Source organism: Rhinopithecus bieti, unplaced genomic scaffold (assembly GCF_001698545.2).
Source record: "Rhinopithecus bieti isolate Rb0 unplaced genomic scaffold, ASM169854v2 scaffold_40077, whole genome shotgun sequence".
Lineage (NCBI taxonomy): Eukaryota > Metazoa > Chordata > Mammalia > Primates > Cercopithecidae > Rhinopithecus > Rhinopithecus bieti.
The window spans coordinates 30175-53553 of record NW_016816716.1 but is presented as its reverse complement, the minus strand read 5'-3'; the positions used below and the strand labels follow the sequence as shown (position 1 = coordinate 53553).

The 23379-nt window shown below is 44.0% G+C and overlaps 1 protein-coding gene across 1 annotated transcript; it reads right to left on the bottom strand.

Moving 5' to 3' along the window:
• Positions 1-1913: 1913 nt before the first annotated feature.
• On the bottom strand, positions 1914-13999 carry SHISA6 (shisa family member 6). Its single transcript, XM_017855174.1, has 3 exons — positions 13948-13999; positions 10035-10187; positions 1914-8199 (listed from the first exon to the last, which is right to left on the bottom strand). Exons 2-3 carry the CDS (start codon positions 10174-10176, stop codon positions 7649-7651), a joined length of 693 nt encoding a protein of 230 aa, XP_017710663.1. The 5' UTR covers positions 10177-10187; positions 13948-13999; the 3' UTR covers positions 1914-7648.
• Positions 14000-23379: the final 9380 nt, after the last annotated feature.

Below are 23379 nucleotides of genomic sequence, written 5' to 3'. Positions count from 1 at the left end.
TTTTCCAGCCTCTGCTCCCAAACCCTTTCTTGGTTTTCCATTCGTAACATTTGTAGCCCAAACAGTGAGTGTCCTAGGTCTTCTTAGATCCTTGAAGGAAATCTTTCTTGCTACTCCCTAGAGGTTTTGAGCTTCATTCTCATGCTAAACCAGAGAGGAGAAAGAGGAAAATTAGTGTCCAAAGTAACACTGCAGGTGGAAAGCTGTCCAAAACTCCTAGAATCTCAGCTTCCAACATGAGTTTTTTGTTGGCCTTGGCTTATTACTGATGGTGTATTAAAACCTCATTCATTCAGATCTCACCAATTTGGAATTAGTGACAGTTGTGGTCAGGGTCTGAATGGAGGTTTACCTTTGAGGACCAAAGATAAAAAGCTGAACAAATTGTTAAAGTTAAGAATATTTAAAGGGAGATATTTAGCCTATTTAAGAAAATAGTCTTTTAAAGTATTTTAGAAGCACCATTAAAGCATATTGAGAGCATTCTGATCCACAACTCTTGACCATTTTAATTTTAGTCACATGTTATTCTTACATATTCAATAAGGAATATTTCCTGAGAGTTTCTATTAGGGAACATGTTTTAGTCTAATTTAGTCATTATGTTTAAGCATTATAATTAAATTACACTTCACTAAAAAAATTCCCCAATTCAGAATTTGGGTTTTTTTGAGGGGGATGGGAGTTCTTTCCAATAATGGATATAGATTAATGAGTCTTTCTTGTACTTGTAATGTGTGTATGTGTGTGTGTGTATACTTGCTATGAGTCATAATAGGTTAGACACTGTAACTTACATGTAATTGCACTGCGATAGTGATTGTTGTAATGAGTAAATACATTTCAGAGTATGTGTGGTTATGGGTTATAATGTACAATAATAAACAGGTTTGTAACTTTGTCCTAGGTAATGAATGTCAATGACAGGAGAGAATGAGAGGATTTTTGGGAATAAGTCCAGTGCCTTCAATGAGAAGGATTTTATTTACAAGGGAGTTGGGGAGTTGGCAAGAGAGTGTGACTGACTGTGGATTCTAGGAACTGTGGAAGTGCTGAAGTTGGGTGTTTCGACAACTGTCCTGTTTGGCAATACTTTGTTTGCTGAACCTGAGCCCACTGGTATTGAGGTTCTGGTGAAAATTCAGAAACAGAAAACAGATGACTTTAACAGCAAAAGTGAACATGTGCCAAAGAAATAATATTAAAAACATGTCCAGAAAAAGAGAGTCTTCAACAAAACTCCAAATCTAAATCAATTTTCATGGTGCAATTTGATTCTCTGGGTTAAATGGCCTGGATACTTAACTGGCTGTACTCCAGTTACCCATGGTAACTACAAGAACTAAAAGATCAGACTAAGACCTAATGTCCAAGAATATTAAATAGTTCTGGGCTAAATGAGGATGGATAAGGAGCCAGAACTTCTATTAGGTTGGTGCAAAAGTAATTGAGGTTTCTGCCTTTACTTTTAATGGCAAAAACTTTTAAGTACAAAATAAAGCCGTTTCAACTTTTAATGGCAAAAACCTCAATTACTTTTACACCAACCTAATAATTCTACTTTGAATTAGTATACGTTGTCCATTGACACTTGTCCGAGGCCTGTCTTCCCACATTCCTCATAGTATTCATTGTAGAAAGCATTATTGTGGTTTAATTGGTAACCATAACAGTCACCCATTGCAAGTATAAACTTTTGTGATTTTTAGTAAATTTATGCAGTTGTACAACCATCAGCACAATCCAGTATTTAAAACACTCTTTTCACCCTCACAGTTCTCTAGCTCCTATTTGCAGTTAATCTTTGCTTCTGCCCCCAACTCCAATGACCTTCTGCACTCTTTCTTGCTTTTTAATTACTTTTGGTTTTGACTCTGTAAAAGTCAGCACCTGGCTACTTAAGGAGACACACGTTATGTTGAAACGGCTTTATTTTTTAATCCATAAATATCTGTTACTGACAAAAGTGGAAAAATCCTTAAGACTAAATCTTACTAAAGTGTATTTGTTTACAGTACATGTAGAATGTGCTTTGACAGGTAAGTAGAACGATGAGATTTGTACAGAGAAGCAGTTATTAGAGCACTGCTCACCATGAAGCTTACGTATGAGTAACGAAGACACTGCAAAGATACAGATAGAGAAAGGTACTTTTCATCAGTGCTACCATATAATAAACATGAAATTCATAAATTGGGCTAATGCATAAAAATGTTCATTAATCCCCCCTTAGGAAATTGTGTCCCCAAACTAAAAATATTACAGTAAGAATTGCTTTTTATTAGAGAAGTTCAAGAATTCTTTACTACAAAATGTCTAGTTGAGTTATAGAACTAGAGGAATATTTGCCACTATGAAGCCAATGAATGAGTCCTCCCATGGCGTGGCATTCAGGGGTCACTGCAGGGTGGGCAGCAAAGTTGAGCAGGGTCTTCTCCTCCCTCAGGAGGGAGAGCATTAAGGAAACACACAGCCACAGCATTTCTCTGACTGATGGAAGGTTAATGTGTTTCCTGATTTACAAGATGGGTTTGATGATAACAAACTTGGACTCTCCATTCTTGCTTCATAAGCCTTCACCGGGAGGACGGTAATGTCATGAGGAAGGGCTAGAAAGGTACTAGGATGGGGTGAGTGCCCTTTCCTAGGAGCCCAAATAGTGAGTGATGCCTTCTCCTCCAGTTGAAATGGAGCCTCAGTGTCCAGACTTGGTCTTCAGGATGCACATTCCAGAGTGGGATATCATGACGTTCATTACCACACAAGAGCCTATGCACATGTCCCTCTGCAGCTTGAAATGAATTTCCCAGCTGCCCTCAAGTACAAACTTCATGCCTTTGTGGGCAAACCTCCAGACCTTTCTCTCCAGCCAGCTCCCTCTCTGAAATTGGAACCGCCTCCCTCCAGCTATAAGGACCGTATCCAAAATGGAAACTCCAAACTCAGAATTCCCCAGAATTCCACAGCCACTTAGGATGGTTTAGGTTGTCTCTACAAGAGGGCTTCCACGGCACACAGTTGGTGACCTATTGAATGGTTAGGCCCTTAAACTTCAGGTACGAGGGCATCCCTGGGTGGCCAAGCCCATCAGGTCCACCCCAGGCTCTAGTGAGGAGTGCGGTCCAGGACATCTGAGGACATCACTGTGGGGCAGGCGTCGTGGGATGTGTGCAGCTCGGTGGAGGTGGGGAGGAACGGGGAGAGCAGGTGCTGGCAGGGAATGAAAGCCCTATAATGTAAGAGCTGGATGAAACTTCAGAACTCATCTAGTCAAAGACCCTCATTTTACAGATGGGGAAACTGAGGCACTGAGTGGAGAACATGACTCCCCCTCGGAGACAAAGCCAGGGCTGGAAGCTGTGTCTCCAGAGCCTCAGCCCTGTGCTTTTATTTCTCCTAGAGTATGCTGCCTTCCAAAATCAAATATAGAGCCCAGGAAGACATGTCCTTCATATTGAATTTGCCATTAAAATGCTGCATTTATAAAAAATAACATTTGAACCCTGAAAAATACTTCATTAAAACACAATGCGCTTTCTTGAAAATACTCCCGAGCAAAATTTCCCAGATTTGGAGAGGATGACAGGAAATGTATGTGGGAGGTAACATGCCAGCTTTTCTCAGGGCAGGCCTCTTCTGGAGTCCGAGTGATTGGCAGCCCTTTCATTTTTAACTTGGGTTAGGTGCACAGTTGCTTGTGGAAGGAATATGAGGGTGGAGGCTGGTGACAGACAAGGTATCTCTGAAGAAAATGGACTGAGTTTGATGGTAGGGATGTTGGCGTGGATATTCCTCCATGCTTGGAGACTCAGGAGGCCTTCAAGTCTTTGTGGACAAAGGCGGATAGGTGACATACACAAGCAGGAAAGGGGCAGGTGTTTTGGAGCAGTGGCTGAGAACCCTCAAGGATAGGAGTCTTTGGCCAGAGCAGGAGCTTCTGGGCTAACATCAGGCTGGGTTGGGAGCTTCAGGGGACTTGCTAGCGTCAGGAACCAAACTGACCATGACAGGCCATGACATCTCAAACCCAGAGCTCCATTCCCTTTCTCCCAGAGCTCAGACGGGGAAAGCCCTTGGCTCCGTGCACTGGGGTATCAACTCACAGGGGAAGGAGATAAAGGATACACCAATGAGGCAAATAGAAGACCCGCAGAATGTCTTATTCTTCCATTGTTTTCAAGGAGAGCTCTGATTTTTTGAGCTGGAGATTATAGGAAGACCAGGGAAAAGAAATTAGGAATGGAGGAAGATAGAAGGAGGAAGAGGGAGACGAGAGGAAGGAATGAGTGACCTGGCATGGAAATCTGGGTTTTCCTGGAAATCAGGAGTTTCTGGAAGTGAGAGTGGAAAGAGGGGAGGAGAAATGTGAATTGGGAGCAAGGTTGGAACTTTCTAAGAGGCAGACGCGTGGCCCAAGATACTCCCAAGACACTGGGGAGCCCTGAGGGCAGAAGCCCGGTTAGGAGGTGAAGGAATTCTTGGCAAAGCCTTTTTGACTCAGGAAGGCATGGAGCCAGGAGCCTGGAGCAAGACAGGGAAGGTGGAGGTGCAGGAGGGATTGTGAGAGCTTCAATGCCATCAGAGGCCAAGGAGACCAGGCAGAACTTTCAGGGCAGGAGGGAACCTGTGCAGATTCTAGTGCATTCCTGTTAGAGCAATAGAGATGTGAAAGAATTAATAAAACAAGGAGAGGGAAATCTTGGGATTTACGCTTCCTTTGTGAGGTGGAGGAGGCTTTTACTGTAGGGGTAGATGGTACTTCTATGTATGATAGAGGCCACCAGCCTGCTTGGGCTAGAAATCATGGCATCTAGGTTCTAGCCCCAGAAGCCTTTTTTATCTGCTACGTGAACTTGCCTAGTGATGTGGCTTTGCTTGTTCCATAAAGATGGATGGGACAGCTGAATAAATGGGGTACCTCTGTGTCCCAGTTATGACATAGTTTTTGGGATTTTGAAATGAGGGACTGAATTGGAGCAAGTTTGTAGACCTATCTCTATTTCTTTTTTCTTTCCTCCTTCCCTCCTATCCTCCTTCTCTCCCTCCCTCCATTCTTTGCTTCTAGACCCAAAGGTGAAGCAGAAGAAATCCTTGAAAAGAAGTAACCATTGCAGTAGAATTTTCCAACCCAACTGACATTAGAGACTTTCACCCAGACAATGGTAATGCTGGGATGAGAAATGTCTTGGAATCAACCCGTCAACAACCCCTGAGACAGACAGAAACCCTGTCAGAGACAGGGCTTGGGGAGAAGTGGGGAAAAGTGTCACCCTGGGGGCTGCAGAACTTGGTACTGAGAAGCTTTGACACTGGAGATGGGATCAGCTTTCTGGTTTGGTGTGTATCTGCATGTAGACACCAGGGAGGGGCATACTCAGCCACTCAGGTCCTTTCCCCTCACCACCAGCATCCTGCCTTCAAGGGACGGCCACAGATTAGAGGATTCAAAGGTGCTGGGCTCGGGCCCAGCTGGGAGCCACCTGCTGTATTCAGACTTACTTCTTCCTTTCCAACCCTCTTAGCCTCACCTTCTCGAACAAACTCTTATAAACCCCTGGGGACCAGCCCTTAAGAAGGTTTATGTGTCTGTGGGGAGGAAAGCGGAGAGGGTAGTCCTTGGCCTACCAAGGGTTACCAGGAATGCGTCCCCAGTGTGGGGGCTGAGGGTGGCTTTCACAACCCCCAACCTCCATCCCCCTAAGACCCATGTGATGGTTTCCTGTTCCTGTTGGGAAGCACACCCTGGGGAGGGGAGATGGAGATAAGAGCTTTGGAACTCTTGAAATCAGTGAAAGGAAACAGTCCATTGCTTTCTCTGTGGTTTGTGGACTTGGTTAGATAAAAAATCTCCAGGGCTGACACCGAGAAATTCTCCTTCTACACTTGCCTTTTTAAAGGACCATGAGGGCAGAATTGAGGGCAGGTAAAACCCCTTTTATAAGGGTACTGCTGTTGGATCTGACTGTTTTACGGATCACACCTTCACCCAGTAGTCTGGAGTTGATTCCCCCAGCCCCAACCCAGTGGGTGCCCTGGCCCTGAGAATGAGGAAACCTCTTCTTTCCCCCACCAGGCTCTCTGGTCTTGGGGGAGCAGATGCTGCTGAATTCACTGTCAGCTCCCCAGGAGGAAGTCACATCATGCCCACCCCCAGGCTGGAGGTGGGGAAGAGGCTGAGGTGGGCGGGCAGTAGTGGCCCCCCCAACAAAGCTGAGGACCGTGGTCTACCAGGTGCCCCAGTGCCTGCAGAAAGGGACGATGCTGTGGGTACCTGCCCAGTTAGCCCCTAGGCCAGTCGCCTGGAGGACCATTGTTTGCTTTTGCTAATAGGTCTTTGTCCTTTTGATCCAGAGGAGGCACAGATCTGAAGAAGGAACAGCCAGGAGGAATGAAGTTGCAGGGAGGATGTGGGGGAAGGGGAGACAGGCAGTAGGAGTGAGCTCTGAACTGAGCAGATAGACAGAGATGGAGAAGGAAGGAGAGGCGGACAGGGTGCAGGACAACCACCTCTCATCCTCCTTGTCTGGGGGCTGAAGAGCTGCTCTCTAGAAACCTCTGCCTGGGTCCTGCCAGAGGTGCATGTGTGAACAGCTGGAGCCCTGCAGGATGCGAATGTTGAGCCTGAGACCCTGCACATCACAGTGGCCCTCCCCACCCTGGCTCTCTGGCCACCGCAGGTGCCTCCTGGGAGCAGAGCAGGGATGGAGAAGGCGGCCTGAGTGGCAGTCATGGTCAGGTCTAGAAGCCTGGAGGGAGTGTGGAGATGATCGGGTGTCTGGGCGGGCCAGCACCCCATCGCTACTCCCCTCTGGGACGGCTACAGCCAAAACCCCAGAGAACTCAAGGGTGAAATCCTCAGGGCCAGGGGAGGAGCACAGCCCCCAAAAACGACAGGCCCAGGGTCCTTATGGGCAGGCAGTCAGCTGGAAGGGGGCGGAGTTTCCACCAATGGGGAGGCAGCTGAAGGAAGGGAACCCCTCTGGGTCCTGGGGTTGAGGGGAGGGGGCGCAGGGCCAGGGTTGGGCCCTCAGGGGTCAGCAAAGGAAGGGCCACTCAGTGGGGACCAGAGAGTTCCAGCAGGCAAGAAAAAAATCATTATTGTGCTTATGGACACAGCAGCTCCCTGGCTCTGAGAGAGCGAGCAGGCAGTTTTTAGGCACTAGAAGATTTCTGTGATGCGGTTCTAGGTAAATGAATGAGACCGAGTAGCCTATTCGGTCAGCCCACTGATTGGACCCGCTGGCCCCTTCAAACCCAGACAGCTTCGGACCATGGTCAAGCAGGGGTCTCTTTGCTGACAGAACCTGCAGCTGAGTCCCCCGGATGGGGAGAAGGAGGCGCGGGATGGAAAGGGAGTTGGCAAAGGTGGTTGGGGGTGAGAATGGGGCCTAGCCCCCTCCTCACTCCCCGTTGACTCTTCTGGAGGAGCAAGGGCGATTGCTCTTGGTCCTGGATCTAAGCGTATTGAACCAGGCCATCGGGGCTCTGTCCCCGGGGGTATGGCTTTTTGGGCAAAGGTGGCCCACCCCCACTTCCTACAGAGGGGACGAGGGAAGGGAGAGTGGCAAGGCTAGAAGCTCTGCTCCCGGCCCCTCCTGGCCCCTGCTCTGCTCTGCCATGCCCAGCAGCCCCAGCCCTGCCCCGCTGGTCACACGGTCACTTCGGTCTTGCTGGCTGTGTAGCAGGTGTGGTGGCCCGGGATGTAGTGCAGCTGCTCCACTGTGTTGTGTCTGCGCGAGGCAAAGGCATGACGCTTGGCTGCCGTCTGGCTCTGGCCCAGGGTGGCGTACGAGTTATTGGAGGCACTGGGATGAGAGTGCATCTTGCTCATGCGGTAGCGGTCCAGCACGGGTGTGGACACAAAGACGTCCGTGTGCGAGATGGCCCTGGACAGCGACTGCTCAGGAAAGGTCGTCCGCTCCGGGGACAGCAGCGGGTCCTGGGAGTGCAGGCGCTCCGTGGAGAGCAGCTGCTCGTCGGACAGGATGCGGTCGTATGGCATGCTGAACTCATCTGCCAGGCCTCGATCCGGGGACAGGACCCTGTCCTGGGACATGGCCCGGATGGGCCGGCGGGGTCGTTCCCGTGGCAACGGCTTCTGTTGGGACATCTGGATGACATTGAGGGGGAGGGTGCCGCGGGCAGCCAGGTCAGGCAGGTGCCGCCGCCTCATGTAATACTCGTCAGCCTCCTTGTCGGCTGCAGGGGAGAGACAGAGTGAGAGAAAGCAACTGGGGTGACCCTGCAGCCAGGACGCAGATAGAACCCTGCACCCCTCCTGCTCCATCACAGACCTGTCAATCTTCAGGGATAATACAGTCAAACTTCTTTAGTTATGTATTAGGACTTGGAGGCTCAGACAGGTGAAGGGTGTATTTTCCCACTGAATGTGCAAACCATTCTCTGGGGTCTTGTTAAATGCAGATTCTAATTCAGTGGGTCTGAGGTGGGCCCAAGAGTTTGCATCTCTAACCAGCTCCCAGGCAATGCTAAAAGTGTCTGGTACATGGACCACCTTGAGGAGGGATATGTTAAGGGACTTCCTCAGAATCCCCAGCATGTTCAGGGCAAAGTTGATGGCAAGCTCAAGTCCCTGAACTCCCCCTGGTCCTGGGCTGTATCTACCACACCATGGTCCTGAAACAGAATGGCCATCTGTTTTACTAAAACATCCAAATAGCAGCTCCAGAAGCTTTCTGTTGAGGTCCAGAGCCAGCCTCCTGCTAGAATAAAGTAAGGTGCTCAGACTAGGAAACACTTGTGAAAATGTTTAACTGGTACCTTAGGAACATCATAACACCTTCTCTGTAGTAACAGGCAATGCACAGAAAGCCAATGCATGGGCCTCCAGTCCCCACGCAGCCACATAATCAGCCTATACACGCTCTACCTGTGCCCGTAATGCAAGCGGGTTGGAGTAATCTTAGATGTGTGCCTCATTTAGATGCTCCACCTTCCTCTCTATCCAGCAGGCCCTCCTAAGCTCACACTGCTCTCTGTACCCTTGAATTTGCCCAGAACTTGCATGCTACACAGACACCTACTTGAACTTGCAGGTTATACATAAACCTGCATTGCTCCTCCTACACATGGCCTTCTAGATCTCTGCAAAAGTGTGGGAATTCTGCCTGCTCTTCAGTTGACGCAGCGGGATCGCTGGCGGGTATCCTTCCTCCTGAGCCAAATTTCATCACCTCGGGATGATTCCTCAGGTTATCAGACAGTCCCATCTCTAGCTAGAGACTCTGCGTTTCACTATGGAGGTGGCTGATGTGGACTGAGGCTGCACTGCTGTCAGGGTAGGTTACCCTGAAGCTTTCAAGCAAATGTTCACCCCTTGAGGCTCCTACTGCCATTGGGTGGTCATCAAAAGAGACTCATGGGAAAATGGGAGGAGAAGGCCCAAGGCCAGAAAGCCAAGGAGGAAGAGCTGTCCTTTAGGGAACTTTTTTTTGACATTTTTGTATCTTCAACCCATTGATGCCCAGAGTCTCCCCGGACTCCAGAGGCAGAGCTGGCATCACTGGATAAACTGGATTGGACTGATGAAATGGGGTGTATGCATGGGAGGTGAAGGATCTCAGGTCCTCAAGACACTGTTGGCTGGGTTGGAGAGGGAGCTGGTTTGTGGTTCTCTGGGAAAGGTCTCAGAGAAAGCTCTGGCCGTTACTAGCCTCTATCCAGTAGAGGGTATACAGAAAGGAAGGCCCATGGTTTGAAGAAGGCAGATGTGTGCGGGACTGGGGGAAGGCTTTCTCTTGCAGTTAAACTGGTGCATGAGTTGGAGGGCTGTCTCCTATGGAGATGTGAATCTGAGGATTCCATGGTCTTCTTTCTATGTATGGGAAGGATGGACTCAGTCCATAAGGAACAAAAACTAAGAGCTTGTCTATTCTCTTCTCCCATCCTGCAACTCCTTCTTTATTCTTGGGATTCGACAGCTGTACTATGGGGTATGGGGCAAGAGAGTGTGGCATAGGAAGATATCTTGGAGCCCCAGAGACAGACCTCAACTTGCGGGAAATTCGACTTACTTAGCCTCTTCAGAGATGAATACTTGCTGGGGTTGGTCTTTACTGCAGACTCGTAGGATGGGGGCAGGTGGGCCAAGTTCTGGAAAGAGCGGGAGAAGGAGAGGTCATAGGGCTCGGTGGCTGATGTCAGGATGTTGTTCATCCGTGGCTTCTCTGCAAGAAAAGGGAGGGGTGTTTTGTGTTAATGAGGACCATATCTGTGGCAGGCAAAGGGGACAGCTATAGGTTTTATTCCCCTGCTTTCTGCCTCACCCCTGATTCGAGTCCCCATCTGCTTTCCTGGACCTCCTCTGTGCTTGGACATAGCTTGGTGATACTGTTGACTCAGTTTCCCTCATGCTCAGTTCCAGTTGTCAATAAGCCTAGGGGCAGATGCTGTTTTAGCCACCACCAAGAGATTTTACTGTTCTGTGAATGGGAGACTCGACTCTTGAGTCTGCGGAGGGAATTCTCTCTCCCAGTACATCTCTGGGTTATCTGCTGAAAACGTAAGCCTGATGGAGCTGAGGAGCATCATAAAAATCATCTACTTCTGTATAAAAGTGCTGTCCTTTTCCTAATAGCTTTAGGCAAACCTAGCTCTCAGGCTTAGAAAAATCTGAGTTGGAGGACATGGAGTGACTTCTGTGATTTATGTACCCATAGAAGAACTGGGTCCTGGACTCAGCTCCACTGAGACCCAACTCATGCTCCGTCCATGGCATCCTTGCACAGCTCGTGTAGCCCCTTTTCCCCTCTCCAAGCTCTGCACCTGACAAGCCACAGTGAGTCACAGAGCTATTTTATCTTACTCTGATTCCTTTCTCTGAAGCCCCCCTTAGCCATCTCTAAGCTGCTGGAGGAAAGAACCTAGACAAAAATGCATAGCACGTCATCCCCACTTTCTTCTTCCTTCCCCTGAGTTAGAGCATTGAGATGCAAGAATCTGAAGAGACGGAAAGGAGTGTTGTTCAATGCCAGACCTGGGGAAAAGAATGGAAGGAAAAGTGGAAGAAAAGGTGAAAGGGAGATGAGAGGGTGGCTGATGGGAGCACAGTGCAGTGTGTGCTGAGCTCACGGCCAGATGAGTGACACGGGAAAGGAGAGGGGGCATGCAGGGCTGGTGAGGGAGGCAGTGAGGATGGGGGGACAGAAAGAGCTGGAGATCCTGGGGAAGAAGACCAGCATGCCTCAGTGCTTCATGGACTTGAGGAGGAGAAGCCACAATAAGAAGTCAATGAGTGGCTGCCATGGGAAATGGGGGTACCATTCCCAGAAATGAGGCAGTTGGGCAGCTATAGTCTCGCTGTGTCATTCCTCAATCCTCTTTGGTTTGGGACACCTCAAGGCCAAAGAAGTTCTGAGAGGGGCAGGCTCTAACTTTAGACGAATGTGCAGGAGGACTGCCACACCTCTTGGCAAAGAGAGTGCAGAACCATGGAAAGCATGAATTCTGTGGACTGTGTGAGAGGTGGGAGAGAGAGAAGCCCTCCTAGGCATTGTCCAAGGGCAGCCCCAAGCACCGGGGACTCCTGGCTTCCCTATCCCTTCCTGCCTTCATTGTCCCCCCCAACACTGGGGACTGAGCCAGGAAAGCTCAGCCAGTGAGCTGGTGTTCATGCCAGCTCAGGACATATGTGAGGGGGTGAGGGGTGCTTTACCTCCCCATCAGAACATGCTGTACAGAAAGAGCCTCCCTGGCATGCATCAGGACAGATGCCAGGAAATGGAGTGAGCAGGAACTTGGGAGTGCTGCTCCTCAGAGGGGGTAATAGCCACTCATCTCTCAGCACTTGCCTCTTCACTTTGGCCATGCTGGAGAAGAAGGAACCTCCTTCTGCCTCTTGGCATTATGCTCTCAACAAGGCATCACTCAGCTCACCCACTTCCAAATGCAATCTTTCTGGATACTCTTGTTCTGCCACTGTGTTCCAGAACATACCCCTGAGCCAAGGCCAGCTCTCTCTTGCCTTCTGCCTTCATGGGATCACCGTTGCACAATCTCCCTCCTATGGCAATGCCTCCTTTACTCTTCTCTATGAAATTCCCCCCTCACTCAAGACGTTTTGCTGTGCCAATGTCCCATCTTTTTAGCCTACAGTATCTGTTCTTTAATCCTGTATTGCTCTTCTAGTCAGTTCCACCCAGTTTAGTATCTAACTGATCTCTAATAATTTGAGTTGAGTTGGGATTGTGGATCTCCAAATATTGCAATCTCCTTGACAGCAGGGCTTTGCTTTCCAATTCTTTTGATTCCTTCATAGTGCTTGGCCCAGAATAAGGATCCAATTAATGCTCTTTGTAGAGAACTAATTAAGTAGACTCAGGCCCCCTCCTCTCTTGAAAGTCACTCTGCCAGTTCCTGGGAAAGAAGGGAACATCCAAGAAAGCAATGCAGAGAAAACTCTACTCCCACTACATTGTGAGCTGCTCAAGGGCAGGGACCGGGTCTCATCAACTCCCATCTCCCTGCACCGGTTGGAAAAGAGAAGACAGGAAGAGAAGGAGGGAAGAATGGCTCCTACTGTTGTATTCAGGAGTCTGCTTGTGTTGGCTCCTTCTGGGGAAAAATCAGCTCAGTAGTTGTTCTTTCAGAGTATGACTGAGCAAGTGGGAGCTCTCCTTGCATGCCTTTTCTGGCTCTTCTTTTGGCTGCTTAATTACTGTGGGCATCCCCCAGGCTCCCTGCCTTTGCCTTCTGCACTGTTCTTTCAGTGCAGAGTGGCCCCACTCCTGAGGCTTCTGTTACTGCCTCCAAAGCTTCACTCACATCTTCAGCTCTAACCTTCCTCCAGACTTCACGTCTGCATTCCTGCCTGTTGAATATTTTTTCTTGCAAACTCCAGGTGTGCAGATCCAAACTCACTGACAACTCCATCCCCTATACATACTGGCAGTTTTTCTGATTCCTTCAATTGTGTTAATAAAACCCTCATTTTTCTAATCAATGTCATCATTGGCTCTCATCAGCCATATTCAGTTAGTAAGGAAGTTTCTCTAATTCTTTCTTCAAAAGGTTTCATATCTCAACCGTCCTTTCTTTTCCCACTGTCAGCATCACCACTGGTATCAACCTCTTTTCACTGATCTCCCCAGTTTCTCCCAGTGCTAACTTTTTAGACCTCACAACCTGATAAATCTGATTGTACATGACAGCGGTAGGTCTCTCTACCAGGTGGCCTGTAGGATTTATCATTGTTTTGAGTTTCTCTCTCACTAAAAGCTTAATGATGTTTTCACTCTTTCACAGCAAAGAGATAAACATGACTGATAGTTCACAATTTACATGGCTGTCTTATGTTCTATCAAGTCTTGAGCAGGTGCCAAACATAGGTTTTCTCTGTTCAGCTGTGATCTGGTGGGAGGATATTATAACCTAAGAGGGAAACATGGTTTTATAACCCTTGGGCACTATGCTAACACTCCTCCACTCAACAATTTTCAGCCTCTTTTTTTTTCTGCCAAGAGGCTGAAGCCCAAATCAGTTTTGAGTTTTATCAAATCTTAATTAGTTTGGGGAGGATCAATACAGTTTAACCAAGTCTCATGTCCTTCGTAAATGACATCACAGATAGCTTTGAGCAAAGGAGGGTGTTCCACTCCTTGCTGTGGACATATGGAATTTGTGACTCTAAGAAGTGATACAAGTGGTAAGTAGAAATGGGTCTGTGGCAAGTAGAAATGGGTCTAGCCCCTTTCTGTTTATGTCGAGGGATCATTCTGATATCAGAGACAGAAACACCAAGGGGAAAATAGCCTACAAGTGAGATAAGAGCATTGTGGCCCTGGAGGAGGGTGGGCCCGTGGCTCCTTGCACCTCCTTAGCTTCAGTGAGTTAATGACCATGTGTGTGATGCCCTGATAGGCATCCGTCCTTAGAATGGTGCTACTCGAAATGAGGAGGAAATGCAGAGTGCTCTCAATCATCTCTCACCATGTGGCGGGATCTGGGTAGCACTGCTCAAAATCGGATGGCTATATTGATGATCACCTGAAAATCATAGAAAAGAAATTTTTAAAGAAGAGTTCAGGCATTCCACCATCTCTCCAACATAACAGTATCTCTCTTTACCTCTAATGTGCTTCTCTGACTTAAAGGAAGCACTTCTAAGAAAGGCAGAGGTCATTGTATGAGGCTCCAAGAAACGTCCCCTGCTGTTTCTGTCTCTCTCCTTCTGCAACAGCGCTTCCTCTGTCACCATGGTGACCCACCCACATCTCTGGAGGAGGCCAACCAGCCATAGAGGCTTTGTAGGGATGGGTGGAGGAGGAGAAGGATGGAGAGTAGGGAGTGTTTGGCAGGTATGCATGCATGCGTGCATGCATAGGGTGGGGGAATTAAGCAGGGGAAGCAGATTTCTTTGAGTGGTGGGTATTAGGGTGTGTTTAACCAAAATGAAGGTGCCCTGACTTAAGGCGCTTCCCCTTTACAGGACTTTGATTTGTCCCTAGGCCTTTATACAGGAGGGTCTGGATGCACCCTGAGATGCAGCAAGATGACCTAAGCTGTCTACTGCCTGAGATCAGCAGTCCTGGATTCTAGGCTCTGTCCTGCCTTTAAGTGACACAGCCTAATAGTTCAAAAGCATTTCCTTTATTAATAATATTCCACTTAGATGGAATAATCCACACAATTAACACAGTTACAGTTGCCAAAGCCTGAAGTTCAAGGCGTTCCAAAAGCTTTTACAATTGTTGGAATGAAAATGTGGCTGACCACTACAGTGCACTCCGGCATTCTATGACTGCTTCAGCTGAACATTATGTTCTTGTTTTTCATTGTTGCGTGTATCTGATTTCAACCAAAGCAAAGGGAAGAGGAGGCATGAGGGCCCTTGCTTTAGTTTACCTAACCGCAGATGACAGCCCTGTCCTTCTTGCAGTCTAGAATTTTCATTTCCTTACATCTTGTGATTGAAGCCTTCTTCCCTGCCCTTGGCCTTATACTCTGGCTAGTCATTCCATAGCTCCTACACTATATTCCATTTCCCTTTCTATTCTCTAAATACCAGGGCTTCATAACGCTCAGGCATCTTAGTGAAGACTTCAGCTCTACTCCAAGGTTTACATCCGCTTGCCCAGATTAATAGTTCCCAAATCTACAACTCTAGCCTGAGGTCCATCTTGATCTGGAAGGTTAGATTTTATGCTTATGGACATTCCCTTGAAATTCCTACCCTCACCCCAAATCATTAAGTCCCAAAGCGAGCTCCTCATTTTATTCTGGTGTCCAGGCTTCTGTCCATGGTACTGATGTTCCGTGGGCCTGGAATGTGAAACTTCAACCATCGTCACCATTTTCCTCCTTTCATCCCGTGTATCCCGTGTATCCTGAAGTCCTCTTCCCTGTAGCCATCTCCTAAATCCAAGCCCACAATATATCTTTTTGTCAAGATTTCTTTTAGCTCTACTCTCAATTTCCAAGACAAATCCTGTGAATTCCCACCAGACAAAATTTCCCAAACCAATGGAATCATCACAGCATTCCCTTGGTGAAGGCTGGACTCTAAATAGTCAAGCACACAGGGCTGGGTGTGGTGGTTCACGCCTGTAATCCCAGCACTTTGAGAGGCCAAGGTGGACAAATCACAAGGTAAAGAGTTCGAGACCAGTCTGGCCAACATGGTGAAACCCTGTCTCTACCAAGAATACAAAAATTAGCCGGACATGGTGGCATGTGCCTCTATTCCCAGCTACTCGGGAGGCTGAGGCAGAAGAATCACTTGAACCTGGGAGACAGAGGTTGCAGTGAGCCGAGATTGCGCCACTGCACTCCAGTCTGGGGGATAGAGCAAAACTGTCTCGGAAAAAAAAAAAAAAAGAAGCCAAGCACACTATCCAGTGTGGGTGGGTTTGGGAAGTAGGCCACAATTCTCACATGAAGATACTGTTCCTTCCCAAGACAGATTACGTTGAAGCCAGGGAAGAAACTATTTGCCAAAGGTTGAAACAGTTCTACACTGGGCCTGAATTTAAGCAAGAAGAGAGAATCTAGAGAGATTAAAAAACATTTTTTTCTTGCTTGTCCTCCAGAGGCAAGAAGAAAACTAGTTCCAATGAGATTTTGTTGTTGTTTGGTGTATTTGTTCGCTTTTAAGCAATATGGCAGGATCACAGAGAAATGGGAGAAACCCAGGTCATTCGATCTGGAGTTTCTGGAGATTGGCAGTTAGCAAGAAACACTTCTAGACTTCCATGTCAGAGTTTAGGTGTCACCAGGAAAGGGTTATTTATAACTCAGATTCACTTAATAATTGCTGATAACCAATTATGCTTCTTGCTCTGTGCTGAACACTTTCACAGGCATTTTTTTTTAAAACTCATTCACAGTGATCTTCATTTAAATGGGGACTGAAGTAGAATGAATATATATTATTGGCCTACCATTTGCCAGACACTATGTAAAACTCTTTAAATACCTTAGTTGAAATCTTTATTGTAATTTTTTTAACAGATGAAGTCACAAACAATGTATGTCTTGATTTACAAGTACAGTGCTTTTCCTTTTGTTTGAATCTCACTTGAAATGTTTCATTAACATCAGATTTTTCCTACCTTGGCATTAAGGAGAGCATTTTTAAGTTAAGTATAAGGATGAGAATAACCCTAAAATAACCACTGTGACATTTTGTTGTGTTTCCTTTTATTTCCTTCCCCCATAGATGATTATGTGGGTGCTTACAGACACCCTCAACCCCGACCCCCCCACCCAAATAGTATTGCAATGAATAATCTTGTATATGTGTCATTTTGTACACAGACTGTAGTTCTTACAATGAATTAAAATAGCGTGATTTAATCTTCACATGTGTGCAAAATGACAATTGTGTGAGACAATTGGCTGTGGCATTTTTACAGGAGTAAAAACAACGAAACCACCTAAATACTCATACATGCATGTACTTATGCACACAGATAAAATATCTAGTTTTGCTTATGTAATCATGCTGCATATACTACTTTAATCTTCTTCATACCTAATGAATAAATGAAAGTGTCTTGAATATATTTTTATGTTTTGAAATATTATTTGAAACACCTTATATGGTTCATAACATTCTTTCTATAGAATAGTCTATTCTGTATGCCTCTATATCATTTAAGCATAATATATTTAAGCATAACTTATTTAAGCAGGTCCCCTATTTTTAGTATTTAAATTGTTTAAAAGTTTAATAATGTTACAGCAAACAACCCTGAGCACACATCTTTGGTGATGTCTCATTTCCTTAGCCCAATAACTAAAGGCAGCATTTCCAAGTCAACACACTGTCAATTGTCTAGCAATGTGACCGGGGAGATTGATAGATTTCCTCATATTGAACCATTCATCTGTCTATTACTGAGAAATATCTTATTTGGTTCTGGTGTCTTATTATTTTATTACAACACTGGATTCTATTTTCTTGTGATATATGTATATATATATATGAAATATGCATTCATAAATAAAATTTGTAATTTTTGTGCTAACCCCTCGTCAAGCTTTTGTATTAAGATAATTTTGTAAAACCAAGTGAATAACATTCCATCTTTTTGTAACTTTGAAACAGTATAGCACGAAGCATCTGTTTTTTGGATGTTCGGAGGAATGCAACAGTAAAAATGTGTAGTGTCTTTTCGGGGGGTCCTTCTATTGGCGCAGGGCTAAACGCTTGGCTTGTGTTATTTCATCAACTGCACAACAACAGTTTTGGGAGGGAGATTGTGTTGTCATTGCCAGTTTAAGAGATAAGGAAACTGAAGTTTGGGGAGTTTGAATATGTTGCCGAATGTTGCGTAGTTAACAGGTGAAGCTGGGATGTGAACCCAGGCAGGCTGGCGCTAGGCCCACATTCTTAACTATGTAATGTTATGTATACTGCCTTCCCATACTTGGCAACATGATCCTTGCATGGTGATTCATTCAAGCTTTCCAATTTCTGCATTCAATTTGCAATATCAATGTTTGTTTAAAAAAAATCCATTGGACGTTTTAAACTTCATTAGCTTAAAACTAAAACATCACTCACAAAAATCTCCACATATGAAGTTGGACCCCTTTTCTTCTTAATTTTGTGTGTCAGTGTTTTGTGGATTAGTAATTTATTCATATTATTATTCTCTTTCACAGAATTACCTCCTATACATATCAGTTCTATAATGTTTTAACTCTTCCAATCATTATTTTATGCTTTTGAATTTGCTAATTCCTGCCTCCTAATTTTCTTTGGTTTCATTTGTAATTGTTTTCTCATTTCCTGGCTTGAATCTTTGATCCATTTATTTTCACTCTTTTCTGTTAACAATATAAGGTCTTTAACTATGAATTTCTCTCTGGCACTGTTCCATGAGCAACAATACACAGTGTTCTTATTGTTGTTATATCCTAAATGATCTGTAATTGCAGCCTTGGTTTTCTCTTTGACCCAAGAGTTATTTAGTAGAGTGTTAAAATTCAAAATGTTTGGGTTTGTTCGTTTGAACTTTTGCCATTAATTTTCTATTGTATTGTACTGTGGTCAGAGAGCAGAGCCTGTACAAGTTCTGCTTTTGGGAACTTACTGAGATTTCCTTTTTGGACTAATATACAATCAATTTTTGTAAATGTTTTATGAGTACTTTGAGAAAAGATATATTTTCTTTTGGTAAAGTACAAAATTGACATATACCTATTAAAGCAGATACCTATTATATCTATGAAATCCATTATTCAGTTCCTCTGCATCCTAATTCATTCTTTGCCTGCTTAATCTCTCAAAGACTGAGGGCAATGTGTTAAGGTCTTCCACTATTCTTGTGTTCCCATCACTTCCTCTTTGTATTTGTTACAGAATTAGTTTTATATATTTCACAGCTACATTATTCAGCACAAAAAGCTCATGATGCTGTGTCGTCTTTGTTGCATGTACCATTTATCGACATTAAATAAACCTTTCTGTCCTTTTTTTTTTTTGAGGATGGAGTCTTGCTCTGTTGCCCAGGTCGGAGTGCAGTGGCGCAATGGCACAATCTCGGCTCACTGCAACCTCTGCCTCCTGGGTTCAAATGATTCTCCTCCCTCACCCTCCCAAGTATCTGGGATTACAGGCTTCCACCACCACATCCAGCTAATTTTTTGTATTTTTAGCAGAGACATGATTTCACCATATTGGCCAGGCTGGTCCCAAACTCCTGACCTCAGGTGATCAACCTGCCCCAGCCTCCCAAAGTGCTGGGATTGCTGCGCCCGGCCCCTTTCTGTCCTATTTAATGCCTTCTTTTTGCCTTTAAGTCCACTTGATCTGACATTTATTTTGCCATCCAAGCTTCCTTTTTGTTTGCACTTACCTGATAAACTTTGTCTGGCCTTTTATATCTAACCTTTCTGTGTCATTTTATTTTATGCTTATCTTTTGATGACAGAGAGTATTCTATCTCATGTGGTACTTCATTGGTTATCCAATTAGCTAAAAGGGATTCCTCATTCTCATAGAATAGTCCTTCCTTCATTGGAGTATCTTCTCTTCTCTGCTATAGTTGTGTAGTATGATCATGCCTTCTCCACGAAGCCCAGACCCCAGATGTCAGGGCTACTTGACCAAGGATGAATGCTTGACTTAACCTAAGTCAATTCAAGTCCCTACTCCAGAAATTAGACATCATTAGAAGAGAGAGTTTTGGTGTCTCTGTATGACTGTACTCATGACACATAAACTAGGTTGCTATGGGCAGTCATGTGGGTTTGGAAGAGATAAAGTCAGTCTTTAGAGACTGGAGCACGCTGTATTTTCCAAAAATGGCTACAGTTATATTTCTAGTCCCATATGCTCTCCCAGAACCTTGCCATCCCCTCATTAGACAGGACTTATTTTCCTGCTCCTTGTAACTGGAGGCCTGTGTGACTGTCTCAATGAATAGAATACAACAGAAGTAACCTTGCACGACTTCCAAGGCTAGGTGCAAAAAGTGTTACGACTTTCACCTGACTCTCTTTCTTTTGGCACACTCAACCTTAAATTCCAGCTGCCAAGTTGTAAGGAAATCCAGGCCACATGAAAAGGATACATGTAAGGGCTGACAGTCCCAGCTAAAGTCTCAGTTGACAGCCAGCATCCATGGCCAGCCCCGTGAGGGAACAAGACTTCAGATAGTTCTGACCCACAGCCTTCTAGCTGTCCTACCCGAAACAACTGGAATGGAAATGAGCCATCTCCACTGAACTTCGCCCAAGTCGCAGATGTATAAGCAAGCTAAATGTTGTCTTTATTGTATCATTTTTATTTTGGGATAGTTGTAGTCTCACATGCAACTATAATGAATAATACAGAAAGAGCCTGTGCACTCTTTGCTCAGTTTCTCCATTTTGCAAAAATATAGTACTCTATCAAAATCAGAATATTGGCATTAACACCGTTAATATACAGAACATTTCTGTCAACACAAGGATTCCTCTTGTTGCCCTTTTATAGCTGCACCCACTTCCTTCCTGCACCCATCCCTTCCTTAATGCCTGGTAACCAATAAATCATTCATTTCTATAATTTTGCTATTTCATGAATGTTATAGAAATTGAATCACACAGTATGTTAGCTTTGGGATTGAGTTTTCTTTCAGCAAGTGTAATTCTCTGGAGATTGTTCCAGGTTGTTGCATGTGTAAATGGTTCATCGCTTTTTATTGCTGAGTAGTGAATATTCCACGGTATGGATGTATCATACTTTTTTTTTTTTTTTTTTTTTAATTTTCGCCCTGTTGAAAGGCATATGGGCTGTTTTCAGTTTGGGGATATTGTGAATAGAGATGATGTCAACATTCATGTGCAAGTTGTCACGTCAACATACAGCTTCATATACCTGGAATAAATACCTAGGAATGCAATTACTGAGTTGTATGGTAGTTGCATATTTAATTTTTAAAAAGTCTTCCAAACTGTTTTCCATAGTGACTGTACCATTTTACATTCCCACCAAAAATGAATGAGTGATCCAGTTTCTCTATATCCTTGCCAGCATTTGGCGTTGTCACTATTATTATTTTTTTTTAATTTTAGCTATATACACCTTAGGTATGTAGTGATATCTCATTATGGTTTTAATGTGCATTTCCCTTATGGCTAATGATGTTGAACATCTTTTCACGTGCTTGTTTTTCATCTATATATCTTCAGTATAAAGTCTTGTCATTACTTCTGCTCATTTTAAAATNTTTTTTTTTTTTTTTTTTTTTTTAACTATCGACCTGTTGAAAGGCATATGGGCTGTTTTCAGTTTGGGGATATTGTGAATAGAGATGATGTCAACATTCATGTGCAAGTTGTCACGTCAACATACAGCTTCATATACCTGGAATAAATACCTAGGAATGCAATTACTGAGTTGTATGGTAGTTGCATATTTAATTTTAAAAGTCTTCCAAACTGTTTTCCATAGTGACTGTACCATTTTACATTCCCACCAAAATGAATGAGTGATCCAGTTTCTCTATATCCTTGCCAGCATTTGGCGTTGTCACTATTATTATTTTTTTTTAATTTTAGCTATATACACCTTAGGTATGTAGTGATATCTCATTATGGTTTTAATGTGCATTTCCCTTATGGCTAATGATGTTGAACATCTTTTCACGTGCTTGTTTTTCATCTATATATCTTCAGTATAAAGTCTTGTCATTACTTCTGCTCATTTTAAAATCAGATTGCATTTTCCTGTTAAGTTTTGAGAGTTATTTTTATATCCTAGATATTAGTCCATTATTAGATACATGGTTTGCAAATAGTTTTTCCAGTCCATACCCTGTGTTGTCATTTTAGTACAGTCGTTTGTAGAGCAAATGTTTTAAGTCTGATTTATCAATTTTTAAATTTTATACATTGTGCTCCTGGTATCAAGCCTGGGAACTCTCTTCTATCCCTGAATCCTGAAAAAAATTCTCATTTTTTTCCTTAATGCTTTATAGTTTCATATTTTACATTTAAATACATGACCTATTTTGAGTTAATTTTATATGAGGTGGGAGACTTACGTTGAAATTTTTTTTTTTTTTTCTTATGAATATCCAATTGCTCTAGAATCATTTCTTTAAAAGGACCACTTTTTTTTTCCACTAAATTGCTTTTGCACCTTTTTCAAAAAATCAGTTGGATATATTTGCATGGGTCTATTTCTGAGTTTTCTGTTCTGTTCCATTTATCTATATGTCTGTCCCTCTGCCAATGCCACACAGTTTGTGATTACTGTTGCTATACGATATTTCTCAAAATTGAGTAGACTTATCCTCCTACTTTATTTTTCTTTTTCAGAATTCTTTTAGCTATTCTACTTCCTTCACCTTTTCATATCAATTTTATAATAATATTGTTGATAGCTAGAAAAAATCTTGCAAGGATGTTGGTAGGAATTACATTGAATCTGTACATTATTTCAAAGAGAACTGGCATCTTTACTCTGTCTAGTCTTCCAATACCTAAACATGGCACGTATCTCTATTTATATTGCACCATTTTAATTCCTTTGACATTTATACTTTAAAAATTATTTTCTTAGTGGCTGTTCTAGGGATTGCATATGTGTCTCACCTCATCACAATCCTCAGCATTAACTAATTCCAGTAGAATGTAGGAACTTTGTTCCAATACTGAATCAATGAATCCTCTCCTTTGTCTTATCATTGTCATATATATTACATATCTCTCTCTATATATGTATACATATGTTACACCTAACAATGTAGTATAAAAATTATTGCTTTATATACTTTTATATCTTTTAAAAGTTAGAAGACACAAGAAAAATATGTTTACAAAGCCTCTTACATTAACCATATATTTGTAATTTCTGGTGTTTTAAATGTCTTCCTATTTAAATTTCTTCTTTCTTGATAACGAAATTTTAAATTTATTACCAGTGGAACTGTTTCTTCTAATGAAATCTTAGGTAGAAGCCCAATTCAGAAGACAGATGGAAATCAAGCTGCTCTGGATGAGGCAGAGGTTGATTGAGTAGGAAGATTGCTCACACTCCATCCTAGACACTAGTCTTTACACAGTGGTCCTTGAGGCACCTGCAAGCAACGCTCAGGTCTCTCTGAAGCCATTTTGGGAAACGCTGTCCTAGAAGCCCCTTAAGTGACTGCTTTGATGTGAGAATAAGGTGGTCTTCACATAGAATCATGTTGGCCCTCATCTGAAGGAGGCAGAGGAAGGCACTGAGCTTACACTTAGGCAAGAACTGCAAAAGGTTCCACGTGGAATCTTTCTTTTTTTAATTTCTGAAAATGTGTCAGTTTGAGGCAACAAATAACTTCCTTTATCTCAGGGTAAAAGGACTTTAGAACCTATTTCATCCTTCTATAAGATGTTTTTAATACTGAATGACTCATCCCAGCCAATATTCTAACAATTAATATG